General features: G+C 31.9%; 1 protein-coding gene across 1 annotated transcript; it reads left to right on the top strand.

The window, feature by feature from the left end:
* The first annotated feature begins 18,117 nt into the window (after nucleotides 1–18,117).
* On the top strand, nucleotides 18,118–19,261 carry LOC112514846 (putative clathrin assembly protein At4g40080). The gene has a single exon (XM_025121470.1). It carries the CDS (start codon nucleotides 18,118–18,120, stop codon nucleotides 19,189–19,191), a length of 1,074 nt encoding a protein of 357 aa, XP_024977238.1. The 3' UTR covers nucleotides 19,192–19,261.
* The last annotated feature ends 642 nt before the right edge of the window (nucleotides 19,262–19,903 follow it).

Genomic DNA, 19,903 nt, shown 5'->3' with positions numbered 1-19,903 from the left:
TTTCAAAAGATGAAAAGTCGTAGGGCACAGTTGTAAGAGGTAACTTTTTATCATTTTTGTATGAAATTGAAGTTAATTATTATTTTATTTTATAACGTGCCCCCTACAAAATATTTTTCTGCGTCCGCCACTGGCTATAATTATCATGTTACGAACCTCTATTGTTTTGTTTTATTGAAGTTCTTTTTGTCACAAAAAAATGGAACAATGAGTTTCTTACAAGAACCTCTATTGTTGTATCCTCTTAAGGTAAACATTCTCACGGTTTTATATAAGATTCCTATTTGATTATTATCACACGTTCCCACTCACACACATAGTGTGCGTCATTTACAAACCACCTCGTTGGTACAAATTTTGCAGATCACTTTCAACCAATCATAATTTTTTTTTTCTTTTAGTCGCTTTTTTTACACTAAAAGGCATGATTGTCTTTTAAGTAATTGACAGATAAGTAGGTTTATTTATGATGATAATCAATTTACTTAATTAACGGAATTTTTACGGGTTAATTTGATCGTGTTTCAAGTAACTGCAAAATACATATTATTAGAAGTAAATGTATTGATATTCAATTTCTTCTAGCTTCAATATACATTTTCGATTTTTATCGTAACTGTCATAAATTTACATTTTGGTTTTTTGATATATTTTTATTTTGTATTTGAAAATTTTGTTTTCAGCAATGAAACATGAAACCATTATTATTTCATTATTTCAGTAATAAAACATACTGACATACAAAAAACACGAAACCACCACTATTTCATTTTTTGGGTTTTTTTTCCAGGTTTCATGAATGAATCGGATTTTATTTAGGTTTCATGAATGAAATTGAGTTTTATATATTTGGTTTCGTTATCTCTTCACAAATGAAATGTGGGTTTATTCTAGTTTCATGAATGTAATTGGTTCATATTGTTACCAAAAATAAAAAATAAAAATAAAAAATAAAAAAAATATAAAATAAAGGTTCAAAAGGTTACTAAAACGCATTCCATTAATTGATACCGAAAATAAAAAATCAAAACCAAAAATAAAAAAAATAATAATTTAGAAATATATTTCGACTATTTTACAACTTTTAAGCTCTAATTTAATTAAGATTTGTTAAAAAAAATTCTTAACATAAATAACCTCTATTGATTTTCAACCATTGATTAACAAAATCAAAAGTCCAGATATATTTGCAAAGTTTGTACCAATCGAATGGTTTACAGATGAAACCACCATATGTACTAATTTATTTTAAAAAAGAGATTACATCATTACATGAGTAATTATAATTATATACGTAACTAATATATGCTTTTTATTACCGAAGAAAATAAGACAAACACCATAAATAATATAATAAATTTGATAATCAACATATACACACATCAATTTATACCAATAGATTAAGACATAATATTACTTTACCATGAAAGTCTTTATTAATCACCAATCATGTAATTTTTCTAAAACATAATCTTTCTGCATATAAAATCCATCACTTAATACAATCCATACACATACGTCGTCATAACAGTTGGGTTCCACGCTTTTACTAAAAACATCAAAACTAAGATCCTTCGAATTCCAGTAAAAATGACAAAAATATAATGTATTATCCCAAAGGTTGTCAGCAAAAGAAAATTTATATTCTTCCTCCGAATTCAATGTATGATATCCTAAATCATCGTCTGCTGATTGACAACGAAACTGAAGACCTGAAAGCCCTAAACTAGTGATGGAAACCGTATAAGGCTCAAGCCCTCCGAGCATAGGCATGTGACGTGGTTTTACGCGAATGCTTGAAGAACATGTGGTAATAATAACTATTGTAAAGAGAAAAATCAAGAGCTTTGACATGGTGAAATGGATGGCTTAAATGAAAATATTTTCCTTTGCATAATAGTTATGGCATTTTTGATCGGTTATATAGTGAATTATGTGAATGAAGAAGCCATGTAGCTTTTTCAAATATAATTATTTAACTTACTGAAAAACCACGTTAGATAAGTTATAAACTAGTTTTAATAAATTAATACAGATTGGTTCTTAATAAGTTTTATAATTATGTGTTTTATGTGAGATTTGAATCGGTTTTTATGCGTTTTATTATTTGGTCTATTAACTATTTTTTATCAAAATTTTTAGTTAACTTACTAACAAATTGTCAAATATAAATAAAATTAAAGCAACTTAATTTCTATATTCATCTATGCTATATTATAAATCATTTTATTAATATTCTTAAAAGTCATTTTTTTGCATGAGGTACCGTTTCTTGATGTATATTACTTAAAATTCATAATTACAACTAGATTGTGCATAAATGCAACTTATTAAAACTTCATATTTAAATTTGTATAACTAATTGCAGATAAACATAACGAAGTACATGATAAACATATCATTTTAAACAAAAAAATCTAAAATATAATTAGGATAATTATTGAGTTATAACAAAATATTTAATTATTATATTTGTAAAAAATTATATTATTAAATCAAAAATAAAATAACTTCGTTAGTAAACCTAAACTTAAGTTATAATAAAAAATTGAATTAAAGAAATTAGACAAAAAAAATTATAACTTTTAAATAGTTAACTTGATACTAATACTGATATATTTTTTTAAAATTTTATGATATCTATAAATTTATATTTTATTTAAAAATAAAAACATTTTCGTTCTTTTCAAAAGCACATAAATTCATATTGTTACGTCGACAGAGACAAAAAATAAAATGAAAAATTAAAATTAAGATATATTTTACTGTATTGTATGAATATCTTTCTAGTTATAAAAAAAACTATTTAAAAACCTTATTGGCTAGCATTTATGACGAAAATAAATTATTTGCTTGTTTTGCGAAAATCAAACCACAAATTAATTGGAAAGAGAAATTTTTGGAGTATCTTTAATATATATTTTTAAATTTTTTCTTAAATTCCAAATCTCTTAATGAAATTCATCTTCAACTCTAATAATCTTTTTTATTACATTATAAATTATATTATTAAATTATTGTATATATTTATTAAAATATTAACAATTTCTGATGAACCTTTAATTTTAAAGTTTAGTAAGAATATAATAAAATAAATAAATTTCTTTCTCATAAAAGTTTCTCTAACAAATTCTGAAAATAAAATAAGGGTTTTGGCCAATTTTTTCTTATCAAAACTTTTTTTAAATGGAAAAAATATAAAAAAATAATGTGAAATTCTTAAATTTAAAGAATTCCTAGAAAATGATTATCATTAGAGAGAAATGATATTTTTATTCAATTTTCATCGACACTAATCTTGAAATTAAATGGTTAGAAAAAATAAATAATACTTTATTACATGTGTAAAATATTTTAAGAATATAATTAATGTTGTAATCTCCAATGGTATCACTATAATTTCCTAGAAATAAAGAACCAAAAGTCAAATTATCTAACATCTCCAACAAATTCTACAAAAATGAAGATTTTGAAGATATTTGCTCCAAGAGATTCTCCACAACTTTATCCAAATGGTGAAAATAGGAGAGAAATGAAGAAATTTTTTATTCTTCCTATGAGAATCTTTGAAATTAAATGTATACGAGTAAGAAATAATATTTTATGACATGTATTAAATATTTTAATAACATTATTCATATTATAATCTACAAAATGGAGAACCCGTTGGAAATAAATATAAAGAGCTTTTGACTTTTGATTTTTAAAGAATATGTTAGAGATGCACTAAAAAAGATTTGCCTTTAACTCCAACATATTTTCTATTTAAGAGATTATGTACATTCAATATGTTATTAAAATATTCAATAAACTTATCATCTAAATATACTTTTTGAAAAAAGAAAATGTATATAAATAATAATAATTCAATATACATAATACCACAAGATCACATTTGCATATAAACATATATTTCCATATATCAAGAAAATATAATTTACATATTCGGTCTCAATCTCTTACAAAAACTATATTAAAAAATAGCTAACAACTTTTTCCACAAAATCTCTATATTGCACATGAATACATAACAAATGTTCAGATACAAAAAAATAACATGTTAGCCCCATAACCCATGCAAGCATATATAACATTTTATAATTTCTCCTTCCCCTTGTCCTCTGGATGAGCCCGACAATACACAAATATGCACATTTTTGAAACATAAAATGAGAGTTAGACCTTGAGATCTAGTAAGAAATGTCTCTGATGCTATTACAAGGTGAGTAATCACCAAATCACATTTATAAACTCATCTTTGTAATAATAACAATTATACATCAATTTGATATAACAAACCTCATTTATTATATCCAAATATCCAAATAACTTGATTAACATATTATGAGTAAACTTATCACATCATATAGAAGTTTAAATAATTTTCTCGCATCATATGGGTGAGACAAACCCATCTGCTCGCAACAAACTGGTGCGAGAACCTCAACTCATCGCATCACACTGATGCGATAAACCACCCTTGTCGCATCAATACGATGCGATAAAACAACTTGTGGCATCATATAGTTGCGATAACCACTTCTTATTGCATTAATAGGATGTGATAACTTTAAGTTATCGCATCACACAGACGCGACAACCCCAAGTCATCGCATCATAAAGATGCGATAACGATGAATTTTTGATCAAAAACCAAGATTTTTAACTCATGATTTTGTCACCCTTATCATGGTATACACTTCTCCTTAATATGTCACCTTTATCCCAACTAATTAACTCAGCTGGTGATACCCTGACCGTAAATTCATCTTGGAGAATTAACTTGCTCCAACTAATTAATCAAACAAATTATCGATTATTGATAAAGGATATTTATTCTTTATTGTCAACTTATTCAATTCTCGATAGTCAATGCACATCTTCATTGTCACATCTTTCTTTTTAACAAACAATATTGGAGCACCCCCAATGTGAAGTAAACGGTCTGATGAAACCCTTATAAAGAAATTATTTCAATTGGGTTATTAACTCTTTCAATTCTGAAGGTCCCAGACGATATGGAGCTTTAGTCACTAGTGTTGTCCAAGACGTTAAATCAATTATGATGATCAATCATTGTGGTAAACTAGTCAGATCTTCTGGAAACACTTCGGGATATTCATAGACAATAGAAATAGGCTCTTGTTTACCCTTTTCTTTCTTTGAATCGACCATATAAGCTAGGAAACTTTAAAACCTTTTTGAACATATTTTCTGGCTTTCATGACAGATATCAGGATGCTATGATGATCCCGCTGATCACCATAAATCACATAGGCCCTATCCCCGGTAAATCAATATTGATCATCTTTTTTGTTGCACACAATATTATCCTGATTTTCTACTAACCAATCCATGCCCACCATAACAACAAACTCTCTCATCGGTATCGGAAATAGACAAATTGGTAACCCACACCCCTCGATTTCAATTTGAAAATTATCAGAAATATGTGTAACAGATACTTGACTATTATTAGCAGTATTGTAATAACTTAAAATATTATTTGAGGTTTTTGAGAGTCTTACTTAATTTTTTTATATTTTTTTATTTTTGGCCATTAGAACTATTTATGGCCTAAAAACATAACTGCCATAGAGGAATAAATTGGTTTTAAAAGTGGGATTAATTGTTTTGTAACCGACCAATTAAATGGTAATTAATTGGTAAGGAGGTTACGAGGTGTATATATAAAGGGCGATGTACTAGTGATTTGGTTCCTTACTAGCAAAATAAACTTAAGGTCAAGAGCTAGAATGCAAAAGCACAAAGTCGAGACTCAAGAGCTGTGTGTGCATGACGTTCATCAGACGAACGATTGAAACTGTCAATCACTATCAGTTTACGTGATGTTTTTTTAAGGGTTGCATATTTGATTAATATAAATTGCAAGCTTGCTGTGTTTTATGTTTATGGTTTCTGCGTGGATGTGCTTTGTGATAAAATGTTGTGTGGGAAGTGAGGGGGACTGAACTAAGGATTTAATCCTAAAACAAGCACGCTGTGTGAAGCTTGTTAAGCCGTAAGAGCGGACATGCTGTGTGAAGTCCGCCAGGCAAGCCGTAAGAGCGAACAATGCTGTGTGATATAGTCCTTCCCTCTTACTTATGTGTTTTATGAACTGTGCGAAAAACGTTTACTCACTGGGTTTTAGGCTCACCAAACTCGTGTTTTCAAAATAAATACAACCAGGTCACTACTCGTATGGAGATAGTAGCAAGGGTAAAGAGAAGGCGTAGAGCCTGACTGCGCGTGAAGAAGATAGGCTGGAAATGAAGTTTAGTCGTGACTTGTCTTGACGAAGAGTAGTCAGTTGTGGGTTTAAGCAATTGCTGTATGATCAGAAGAAATTTTTAGACTTCCGTTATGATTTATGTTTAAACTGTTTCAATGCAGTATTTTATGTAAGTTTCCAATTTTTAAGATTGAATTTTATTTATGATTTGAGGTTAAGATAAAGATCGGATTTTGGGTCTTTACAAGTATCAACTACTAAAGTATAGTCAAGAGACACAGAATTCACATATAAACACCCTGCAAATAATGGTGATACAAATGAATAATTAGCACCAGAATCAAATAGCACCTTAGCATATACAGAGTTGATAAGAAAGGTACATGTTACCACATCAGGGGTTTCCTCTGCATCTCCTTTTGTCATCTGAAAAGATTGGCCCCTCGCACTAACCAACTCACCTATTCGGATGTTGACTCCCCCATACACACTCGGAGTATTTCCACCCAAAGTCAGTCTTGGAGCCTTTAACTGAGGACAATCTGGCTTGATATAGTTGGGGAAATTACAATGAAAACATATTTGACGCATCCGATAATTTTTGGACAAGTACCCCGGCTCCCCACACCTGTAACATTTCCTTTGTTCAAAATTGCAACACTTGATGGACACGGTGACATCTCTGGCATGGTCTTTCACCAAATCATTGGGCAGGATGATTGTCTGTCTTTACAAATTTTAGTCTTTTATATTCAGTCAAAGACTCTTCCCATTTCCTTTTCTCAACCACTTTCTCTTCTCCCTGCCTATTCTTATTCCTTTCCATTGTTTCCACAACATCTACCGATAGTGGAAAATTTAAATGATTCATTGCAATTACGAACTCTCGTATCGAAGGCTTTAACCCCCAAATGTATTTTTCGACTTTACGAGACTCTGACGAGGTATAGTGTTCTTTAAACCGGGAGTGTTCGATAAATTTCTCAGTGTACTCTCTTACCATCTGATTACCTTGTGCTAGCTTTAAGAATTCTTCTTTCAGTTTTCTAACAACCGTTTTTGGACAAAGCTGCTCTCTAAATCGGTCAACAAATTCCATCCAGGACATTGTTTGCAAAACATTGTTCTTGCTAGCGATTCAACGTCCCACCAGTACAGTGCATTTGACTTCAGCATTGACACAACAAATATGAATATATCATCATAATGAACACTTACGCGTATTAAATACATATTTTATCTTCCTAAACCAACACATTGCCTTCACCGGTCTCTTTCTCTCGAAAATGTTGGGGGTTTACAGGTTAAAAATATGTCACCCCCTCTGGTGTTTGTAGATTGAATATGTGGATTTATTTCAACCCTTTCTGTCTCTATCCTGGCCGGTACTCACATAATAGATATCATAGTATTCCTTAGATTACTCATTTCATCTGCTAATATGTCCTAAGTAACATACTCAGGAGGTTATTGGTTCTTGATTTATGTTCTTCTGAACTGATTCACCCTGGTCTGGACAAACTTCAGGTTGATTGTTCCTTCCTCTCCCACGACTCCTTCCACGACCTCTACCTAGACCTCTCCCTCTGCCTCTGTCTGCTTGTAAATTGGTAGGATTATTTTCACGTGAACTCTCCCTTTCATCATGGCTGATGAGGGCGATCCTTTCAGACCTTCGTGCATGATTGGCCATCTGTAGATTTTTAAAATTTAATATTCACTTAATCACATTCCAAATATAATAAGGTATCTAAGTACAAATATGTACATATAAATTCATAATTACATTGGTTAGTTGTAATTTTAATTTACCTTACATATCGTTCTCTTAGCCCATCATATTTATTCCAAAGGTTCTACATATGTCAAGGACCCTTAATATGCAAATAATACAGTTTAAGTCTAGGCATCATGATGGATACCTAAATCTCTTAAACTCGGGCTCTAATACCAAACTTGTAACATCCCAATATCATATTTGCATATAAACATATATTTCTATATATAAAGAAATATAATTTACATATTTGGTCTCAATCTCTTACAAAAGCTATATTGCAAAATAGCTAACTTTTTCCATAAATTCTCTATATTGCACATGAATGCATAACAAGTATTCAGATACAAAAGAATAGCATGTTAGCCCCATAACCGATGTAAGCATATATAACACTTCATAATTTCCCATTCCCTTTGTCCTCTTGTTGAGCCGGCCTGTGATGCATATTTTTGAAACACAAATTGAGGGTTAGACCTTGAGGTCTAGTGAAAAATGCCTTTGATGCTATTATAGGGTGAGTAATCTAGTAATCACATTTATAAACTCATCTTAGTAATAATAACAATTATACATCATTTTGATATAACAAACCTCATTTATTGTATCCAAATATCCAAATAACTTGATTAACATATTATGAGTAAACTTATCGCATCATATAGAAGTTTATATAATTTTCTCGCATCATATGGGTGAGACAAACCCATCTCCTCACAACACACTGGTGTGATAACCTCAACCCCAAATCATCGCAGCATAAAGATAGATACGACAACCCCAAATCATCGCAGCATAAAGATATGATAACAATAAATGTTTGATCAAAAACCCAGATTTTATAACTCATGATTTTGCCACCATTATCCTGGTATATACATCTCATTGATATGTCATCCTTATCCCAGTATACACTCCTTCTTGATATGTCACCCTTATTTCAACACCTGATATAAACATATCAAGATCCCACAATTATTGCCAATAATGTCATCAAAACAATTTTATAACAGTAATTCGTATAAAAAACCATACAGTTCTATACTCAGTTTCTAAATAAGGAAATTTTATAAAAATTAAACTCACCTTACATAATCACAAAGATGAATAGCCGTAATCTTCCACGTATAAATCACAGAGTCAAATTCGCTCTTTCCTCCTTATGTTTTCTGTTTGATCACACCAAAGAACACACATACACACATAGAAAAGTTTCACCAACCTTATTTCCTTTTTTATGAGATAAAATCTCATTTTAAAACCCATTTTAATAAAAGAGGTGGTGATAGATTAAAATATTTTAAGCAGGGTATACATTTAACCCGTCAACTTACCATCACCTTTTAAAAACAACCGCAAATTTTATAACTGAAAAACTCGGTTATCACAATGTAATTGGTGAGAATAAATTAAAAAAATTTAATTTCTCTCTCCATATATCAAGTTTTAGAGCACTTACACGAGGTTCTCTAAAATAGAAAAAATAAGGTTTTTGTTATACATTTTGTTCCAACAGTTTCTCTAAAAGGTTCTCTAAATTATAGAAAAATTGAGAAAATTAGAGAAAACTCCAAGATTAAAGAATTCTCTATTATTTTTTTATTCATTTCCACCAATGAGAGAGAAATTAATTAAAATAGTCATTTTTGGCTTGTGATTTCACATCTTAGCCATTTCTGGCTTCTGATTTCACATCTTAGCCATTTCTCTCCAATATTAACTGAAATGTCACTACCTCCACAAGTTGTGGACCTAGCTAAACGACAAAGAAATTCATTTTATACATAGATCCATCGTGACTAGGGGTGAGCATAGGCGGGTACCCGCCCTTTTTGACAGGAACCGGAACCGGAACCGGCGGTTCTTGAGATAGTGGAACCGGAATCGGAACCGGTTAGAGCGGTTCTTAAATTTTTGGAACCGGAACCGGAACTGCCGGGAACCGGTTCCGGTTCCGGGTACCCGCTTCCTAAAATATTAAAAATTTGTTATTTAGAAATAAAAAATAAAACATTGCCAAAACACTAAATAAATAAGCAAGAATACAAATTATACAGAATAATGGTTACAAATATTGATTAACTATTGCAAACCATAATAGACTAATAGAAAATGTTCAAAGTTTAACGATTACATACTATAATGGTAATTGTTCAAAGTTTAACGATTACATACTATAATGGTAATTGTTCAAAGTTTAACGATTACATACTATGAATCCAAGTGAACACACAATTTGAAAAAATACGAATCATTTTATATTAAGAATTTAGATGAAGATTGAAGATGACGACGTGCTTTTAAAATGTAAACCTCATATAAATTTGGTATTAAATAATAATTATTTTTTTTATTGAAAAATACAGGGTACCCGGCGGGTAACGGTTCCGAAAAATTGAGAACCGGAACCGGAACCATTCTCAATCGGTTCCGTATTTTAGGAACCGGAACCGGAACCACTCATATCGGTTCCGGTTCTGGAACCGGAGGTTCCAAGGCGGTTCCGGTTCTATAGCCGGGTACCCGGTTCCGCTGCTCACCCCTAATCGTGACAAGTTCACAATTGCGGACCTGCTTCATAAATCTTAAAAAATTTACCCTTTATACCTAGGCCCGCAAGTGGCAGGCTTGCAATTTGGACCTAATACGTGATTTTTAAAAAATTTACTCTTTCTACCCAGGCCTACAATTTAAGAAGGTGTCGTTTGCGAACTTGCCACTTGTCGGCATTAAAGGAATATTTCTTGGAAAATAGCGTCCGCAATTACCTCCCCACCCACCAACATTAAACCATAAGTCAGGCTTACTCCCCATGTTTTATATAAAACATATTTGAATAAAAGATTCATATTTGAATAACCGGTAAAAAAGAAACATGGGTTCATGTAAGCATCTTCAAACAATATATGAATAGTTAATTATTATGTTTTTAATATTTTTGTCTTCCTTAATTATTATGTTAATAATCGTTAATCATTATGTTCTTTCAGTTTTATAGTTTGAAATCTTTTTACAATTCAAGACCTATATTTTGATGTATCTTTAAAATACGAAGAAAAATAAAATCAGTTTCATTTTGATTCACAATTTCTTTGTTGTCTGATGGTTCTATAAGCATCTTCACAGTTTATCATTAGAGTGAATTAAATAAATTTTACATGTATAAGTTTTGTAAATAGTTTTATGTATACATTTTTACACTTTATACTTAAGCAGATAATTAAATTGTTGGATGGTTTTATTGACCATTGGTTTAAACCGGTAGATTAATCATCAATTTTAAGGTCTTTTTAATAGTACATTTTCAAAACTAAATCAAACCTTGGTTTATTGTGTTATTTTTTTTATTAACCTGGATATCCAACCCGTTATGCGAGTCGACTAATTCAAGACGACCATCTGCTTTGTGGGTAGCTTGGAATCACCGTATTTGAACCTTCGTAACCACAAAGGGATTTTTATTTCTCCTTGCATTTGAACCTAAGACTTCCAGACACTTTTGTTCTTTAGAGCCTAAGCTCAAACCAATTATGCATCATCTTTGTAGTTGGTTTATCGTGTTATTTGAAGGCGTAAGGGTTGAATAGAGGGAATATTGTGTCTAAAAAGTGAATTACACCTTAATGTGAGTGAAAACATTCTTGGAGAGAAAGGTATCAATTAAGAGGAGATGACTATTTTCTCTTTTAGCTACTATTTCCTCTATTGTTTTTTTTATTAACCTGGATATCTAACATGCTATGTGATCCGACTAATTCCAGGGCTACCACCTGTTTTGCAGATAGCCCGGAGTCACTGCATTTGAACCTCCATGCCCACAAGGGGATTTTTATTTCTTATTGGATTTGAACATGGGACCTCCTGGTATTTTTGATCTTTAGAACCAAGCTCAAACCAATCAGGCACCACCCTTGTGGTTTCCTCCATTGTTAATGGTTAGGAATTTGGGGTTTTCAGTTATGAAGACATTATTTTATTAAATGGTTTGGAGTTTCTTTTAAGGAAACTTCTATAATATCTCTTATGTGTTCGAGAAATATTATCGTGAAATCGTTAAGTTTTTATCAAAGCATCGATGGTTTTAAATGTTCATCATCATAAAGATTTATGCTAAAAAAATTTGGGATTTTTTGGTTAGAAATTGATTATTGAATTTTGGGTTGTGTTTGTGTTTTAATGTTTAAACGTGTTCTAGAATCATCAGGTGATGTTCAAATGAATTGGTTTTATGTTGGTCAATCCTTATAATCGAATTTTGGATTGAGAAATTGAGTTTTGGGGTTTATTTGCGAGTTTTCGGAGCATTGTAGGCAAATAGAGATCGGTCCGACTTTAGTCATGACCTGGCGTTAAGTACATGGGGTTAGAAAGTGTCGTTACTTGTGCCGTGACCTAAGGTCACGAGCCAGGTTCGCATAAGGTGTTGTTACACATGTTTTCGACCTTTTTGGAATTCCGGTGTGGCTCCATTTTGGGGCATTGTTCAAGGGTTTTACTTGGAGGGTTATAAAAGAGGATTGGAATGATAATTGTGAGGGTTTAACGCCTTTCATAACCGCATTATTTCAAGTGCTCGGTTTCGGAGATTGCAGTCCTTAGAGCTTATCCTTGAGGCGTGGACCTGGGGTGAGTTCTCTTGTACTATTATCCTGAAATGCAATAAACGTTTTGACAGTATATTGTTTACGAAATGTTGATCAGTGATTATATAAGCATGTGATATTTGTTTATACTTCTTGTAGTTAGGTCTGTGATTATAAAGTGTGAACATGTAAACATAATACTTTACATTGATGCTTTATGTGCATGAAAATGTTTGGTGTCATTTTGGTGGCGTGTGTCGAATAATGGCTTGCACAACGGTCCTAAGTATCTTTTTTTGCTTTTTGAATATGTTTCACATTGCACAAGGGAGTAGCAGGTGTTTACTAAGTTTGTGAAGTCATAGGTGTACGTACTGAAACTGTGTGGCAACTATATATGGTTAATCGGGTGGGAAAGTGTTTTGCATGCATTTTTATCATACATTATATGAAATGATATTAAAAACTTTTGTTTTTATACGAGGGTTTACAAAGAATTTACTAGATCTTTCAGTCTAACCCTCATTTTCAAACTAAAATATTTCAGGCGGGTATCAGGTTGAGAATGGGTAAGCTATAAACCTCGGGAAGAAGGTTGTTTCAATTATAGGTTTGCTTGTAGTGATGTTTATTTTATACTTCATTGGAAGCTCAGGTAGTTAGACTTCAGTAAGAATCTTAGTTTCGACTAGATTTTCTTCTCTCTGTTGATCGTTTTGAAGAGATCTTTGAAAAGTTATATAATTGGATTTTGATATTGCGGTTGTCAAATGATTATTTGTTATTATGATAATCTTGAATTTTAAGGTGTTACATATTCTTGTATTGTCAATTAATATATAAACACATATAAATCACATCATAGGTTAAACATTTAAAACCAACAATATGTATCACGTATTGTTCCCACCAAGATTTTCTTTCTTTTACAATCCAAAATCACAATAAAATGAAAAATAAAAAAAATTGTAACTGTATTTGAATATTTTAAGAAATTCACGCTTTCTTTCTCTGATTTTTTGCAAATTTGTATATGGTGGTTAGACAAAATACATTAAAATGCAATAAGTTATGATTTATTTATGTTTTGTGTAACGAATAATTTTTTCTCTATTATAGTAATAAAGTTTCTTCTTACCACTTCCTCATGAATTTATTTTGAATCGGGATCAATTGGGGTGTAAAACAGCGCATCAATTATAATTTTGCACCCATTTTAACTGGTAACTTGCTCAGCATGTAACATCGGATGATGTGAACATCAGTTTACGAAATATTTACGAAAAAGTGGATGATAAACTTGACATATTTTTGTCAAATGTTATAAGAGCAATACGTTACCGATCAAAGCGGGTACAAAATAAAAATCATTGAAACTTTGTTACATTAAGTACGAATTAGAAAATTTGTTATATTGGTTGAGAAAAATAATTTGTTATATAAATAGTAACTAAGACAAAATTTGTTAAAGCATCTCTAACATATTTTTTAAAATGTAGAATCAAATATCAAAATTTTCAAAAAAATTACTGTCAAGTCCAACAATTTTCTATTTTTTATATTACAACATTCATTATATTATATTTTATATATATATATATATATATATATATATATAATATTGCTCTATCATAAAAGATTGATTTCCCTAAACAATCATTTTTATAGCGTTCTCCAAATTCAGACAATTTTACAATTTCTCTTAGGTGGCTTTTGGTTCACATAATGTTTTTGAATCTATGTTACAAGAATTTGATTTTTAAGGAATTGAAATGAAATATTGTCAGGTTTGACCACCGGTTAGTAGACATTTGGACTGGAATTTGTTAAGAATTTGGAATCTGTCTCTTTGATTTACAAAATGTAGTTTTGGAATTGGAATGAAATATTGATAAATGACCAAAATATCCACTTTTGTAAATTTAAATTTTTAAAAGCTAAAAGTACTTGAATGAAATAGTTATTTAATGTGTAAAACAATATAAAATAACAACCCAAATATAACCAAAAACTAAACGACTTTATTAAAAAATTGTCTGAAAATAGCTAATTCTTTATCAAGTAAAATAGCCAATTCGATGGTGGTTGGCGGTGATTCAGATCGCGATGGTCGAGTGGTAGATCAGTGGTGGTTCAGGTCGACAGTGGTCCACGGTGGTTCAGATGGCGGTGGTCAGTGGTGGTTCAGATTTAGGGGTGGTCAGCGGTGGTTTAGATTTGGGGGTGGTTCAGATCGGTAATGGTCCGTTGTGATTCAGATGGTGGGTGATCAACAGTGGTTCAGATCGGTGGTGATCGTGGTGGTTCAGATGGCGGTGGTCATGGGAGGTTCAAATCGGTGGTTGTGTAGATTGGTGATGATCGGCGGTGACTGGCAGTGATTCAGATCGATGGTAGTCGTCGGTGGTTAGCGGTGGTTCATGTCGGTGGTGGTGGTCCATGGTGATTTAGATGGTGGTGGCCGACGATGATTCAGATCAATGGTGGTCCACGGTGGTCAGATCACAGTGATCAGTGATGGTTCAGATCAGTGGTGGTTAAGATCGGCGGTGGCTGACGGTGGTGGTTGGCGGTGGCTGACGGTAACGATAGTGGTTCAGATGGCGGTGGTCGGCATTTATAAACAAAGAATGAACCAAACAAATGAATGAAATTTGTAGGATTTTGAAGATTCCTTTCGTGAAAAAGAATGAACCTAACAAATAAATGAAATTTGGTCAATGGAATTCAATATTCTAATTCCATCAAAAAAAATTCAGAATCTGCGAACCAAACACCCTCTTATACTTTGTCTATTTTGAAATCTGTTGAAACAAAAAATCAACCTAAACTCTTTATTTTCTCTATTTTAAAGAATCTATTAAAAAAATTATATTTATGGCATTTATAAACCCCTCAATATTTTAATATTTAAGGCAAAATTAACTACATTGAGAAAAACAAAAATCATTTGAGAGGTTGATACCACTACTTTTCAGTTTATACAACTTTTTGTCATTTAAAAGATTCTTACAAATTATAAACCCAATCGACAAGGAGATCAGTTACACCCTCTCTCGATGTCGAATATTTGAAATCGTAAGCAGACGATCGATACAGGCCCCCCGAGTTGAATAGTTAATGTTGATGTTTCTATAGTTTTTTGGATGTTTCATTGATGTCAGAAGTTCAAGGGAGTTGACATTAAATTTAAATTGACAAAATAAAATAGTCAAACACCACAACTTGTGTACCAAAAATCGCAGGTTGAATGAATAAATGAAACTCCCTTACCAATATATTTTGATTATTTTAATTGTGATCCAACAAATATTCCTAATTCTAAAAACACACACACACACATATATATATATATATATATATATGGCTCAATTATTGTAATCTAAAATTTATGAAATCTGTAAAAAAAAAATTATTTTAAAATTTTGTTATACGTGATTTTTTTAATTTAATTATAGTTTTTAATGTATTTATTTCACAATTTGTTTGTTTAATATGTATTTGATTCATTATGTGAAACTTTTTACGTGTATATTTTTTGTTTCACAAACATGTCATAAAGGTTCACATTGTGATCCAAGTATATGTGAAACAAACACACTATAAAACAAAAATACGTTAATCATTATATTAAATTATAGTCATAGATGAAAAAAGTCATATAAAATAGCACATGATGTACTGGTTTTTTAGAAATCTCACGATTTACAAAGTTCTCAAAAGAAGGTTCTTTATATATAATCTCACGATTTACAAAGTTCTCAAAAGAAGGTTCTTTATATATATATGGGTGTATGTGTATCCATATGTGCGTCCATGCGTGTCACTACCAAAAAGGGGACTATTTTGGCGGCCAAATCCGTCGGAAAAGCAAGTTATTGGCGGATTTTGCCTGCCGGAAAAGGGCGACGGAAATCACATTACCGACCTATTTACCAGAGGCTTCTTGACTTTCGGCGAACTTCGAGGGCGTTGGAAATCCGCCACTTCAATATTTGAATTTGTTTAAAAAATCTTGACTTAATTACAGATTACATTAATCACGTTTAGCTTTCCGGCGGATTTCCGACGGAATATTCCACCGGTAATTAGAAATTTATTCTTAATAATTTTTTTATTGAATTAAATTACCGGCGGAATATTCCGACAGAAATCCCCCGATAATATATTCTGTCGGAAAACTTTTATAATTTTAAATAAATTTATATTGTTTTTTATATATTCCGTCAAAATACATCGTAATCCCCCGGAAAATCATACAGTTCCAGAAAAAGATTTCCTGTTTTTGAAATTCCGTCGGTAATATATTCCGTCGGAAAACTTCTATATTTTTAAACAAATTTATATTATTTTTAATATTTTCCGCGGAATAAATCCACTGGTGATCCGTGGGGAAATCACATAGTTCCAGAAAAAGAATTTCTTGTTTTTATTAAAAACCTGTAAATATGAAGAAAAATAATGCTAAAAACATTAAATGCTATTAAATATCATACATTAATTTATCGTCCAATACAATCTTCCGGACAAAAATACCACACAGTTGTTTCAAACAAAAACTAATATGTTTCATTAAAATTGTTCCAAAGACAATTGAAATTGTTCCAAAACAATCAAATCCTCATTACTCTGGCGGCCATTGCGACGGAAACTGTTGAGATTGACTGGGTTGTCTGATCAAAACAGTTATCTCTTCATATTGTTTCTGACTTATCTCATCTATCTCTCATCAGCGCTCATCTTCCACCTTTCGGTGTTGCCTTTCTTCCACCAAATCTCTAACTTGGGTCCTTTAGGCGTCACTTTCCTATAAAATAAAGAAGAAATTAAAATATTTAATATAAAATATAAATAAAATAAATAAACATCATCAAAGAAAAAGAGGTACGCACTCGGCTATCATATGCACCACCCTGTGTGCATCTCCCGGTCAAGACCTAATTGAGATCTTGATTGTATCTAAACCCAAATAGACAGCATTTTTTGCTTCCCCAAAGCGCTTGCTTCCACAACTCTGTATCAACTACAGAATAAGGGAGGGATCATCGCCGTACTTTTGGATGAAAGAGACTCGTTTAATAGTCACCATGTGGTTTAAAAAACACTACAAGCCACTTTTACCCGCATAACAACTGTAAATAGAACATTTTCAACCAAAATAATCCTAATGTTTTCCCAACAAATAACAACTCAAACTAGATAGAAATAAGTATGAAATTTCTAACTAACTTACTTGGACTAAATATGTAATATTAAAAGTCAAAAGACTAAATTCAGTCCAGTTCGCTAATAGTCTAGGGACCATTTTTATAATTTATAAAAGTCTTCCTTTTATTTTGTCTTTTTCTGTTTTATTTCTCCGTGTAATCTCGGTGTAATGTCGGAATCGTGTTTGAATAATTCCTCACACTTTTATATTTATTTAATAAATTATTATTTTTACTATATTAATTTATTACTTTTTTATTTTAATCTTTTCAAGTATTTAATCAAAATAATTTCCACACAGATTTTCGAATCAAATGGGGCAATCGAAGAAACTCAAAAACCTACACTCGATTTTAAAAGACAAAGCCAAAATCATCAAAGCAACTTTCACCATCACCAATCGTACCACCACGTCCATCCAAATCGCCGTCATCCGTGCCACCACCCGCTCCACCCACTCCCCACCACCAGACCACCGTATCTCCTCCCTCCTCTCCGTCGCCCACACCACCCGCCACTCCGCTTCCGCCTGCACATCCGCCATCATCCACCGTCTCCACCACCACCACCAACCGAACGCTTACGTAACGCTCAAGTCTCTCATAACCCTACACTCGATCATCGCAGGAGGTTCCTTCGTCCCCAAGGACCACCAATCGTTCCGCCCTACCTCTGCCGCCGACCACCACTACCTCAACCTCTCGAGATTCATCGATAACACCGACACGCAATCACGGGAGTTCTCGTTGTGGGCCCAATGGTACGCGCGCTTTCTCGAAAGCAATCTTTCGACATCCAAGGTCTTAGTTTGTTCGCTATCTTCGAAAGCCGAAATCGATAAAAAGAAAGAAAACGTGAAATATTCGTTATTCATGGATTTATTCAAAGAAATCGAAGCACTGGTTTCGATGATCGAAGAGATCTGTAGAGCACCGAGATCGTTACATTGTCAAACGAACGACATAATTTACGAGGTGATGAGATTGGTGGGAGAAGATTATCGTATGACTCAGTACCATACGATGATCCGACTCACTGAGTTGAGCACTAGGATCCATGGTCTTAGCACCAACGAGCTGAGTGAATTGACTTTGTATTTGGAGAGATTAGAGGGTTGCAAGGAAAGGCTGACCGAGCTGTTCGCGAACCGTAGACGGAATGAGTCATTTTGGGAATTAGTGACCGAGTCAATGGCAAAACTTTTGAGGTTGAAGGAAGATAAGGAATTAAAATCGGTGAGTCGTAGAATGATCGAGTATACTACCGAGTCAACTCAGTTGAAGAAACAACTCAGGGAAGCAAGTCGACCGTTGGGATTATTACCGTTGGGTGATGGCAATCATTGGTTAAGCGTGGACCCGTACAATTTAACTTTTTCGTTGGCCTAATTATTCCTGTGCTGCTTTTTACCTTTTCCTTTTTTACTTATTTATAATATTTTTCAGATTTTCACTTTTTAGTATCTTTTTTTTTTTTTTTTTTTTTAATCATTTTACACATTTTTTTTTCACAAGTCTTAGGTTTTTACATAACCAATTACAACATTTTTTTACACGTAGAGATTATGTTTGCGTATATTTTACCTTCCAGACTTTTAATTCTGATGAGATGTACTCGGTTTGTATCATTTTGTTTGATCTGGCTTGATTTATTGTGATATCCATGTATAGTTAAACTTGTACAAATATATCAAATTTTGTCATTATAGTGATATACTAAACAATAAATGATCAACGGTGTATACAATCTTAAAAAGACAAACGCTAGGAAAAGAATTGATCATCTTGTCAAGTGTCATTCTCATATTATCGAAATATAGATAATATTGGGCTTTGTTATATAAGGTATGGATATAATGATTCAATTTAAAAATATTTGAATATAAATAATCATATTTTAGTTGATATACGATATTTTCAGTACTTACAATTTATATTGTTATAGTTATTGATTTAATTGTTTTGTATCTTTTATTTTTTTCACTTTTCATGTTACATTATTATCTTATTAACATACACAATCTTGTTCATGCATTAGCTAAAATAAGTTAAATATATGGTTGAACATGGTACAGTACCTTTCAATTTACTTCTAATTTGA

Source organism: Cynara cardunculus (genome assembly GCF_001531365.2).
Source record: "Cynara cardunculus var. scolymus isolate 2C chromosome LG 6, CcrdV1, whole genome shotgun sequence".
In the NCBI taxonomy this organism is placed as follows: domain Eukaryota; kingdom Viridiplantae; phylum Streptophyta; class Magnoliopsida; order Asterales; family Asteraceae; genus Cynara; species Cynara cardunculus.
Note: the sequence above shows the minus strand (reverse complement) of the source record. Positions and strands in the feature narration are given on the sequence as shown.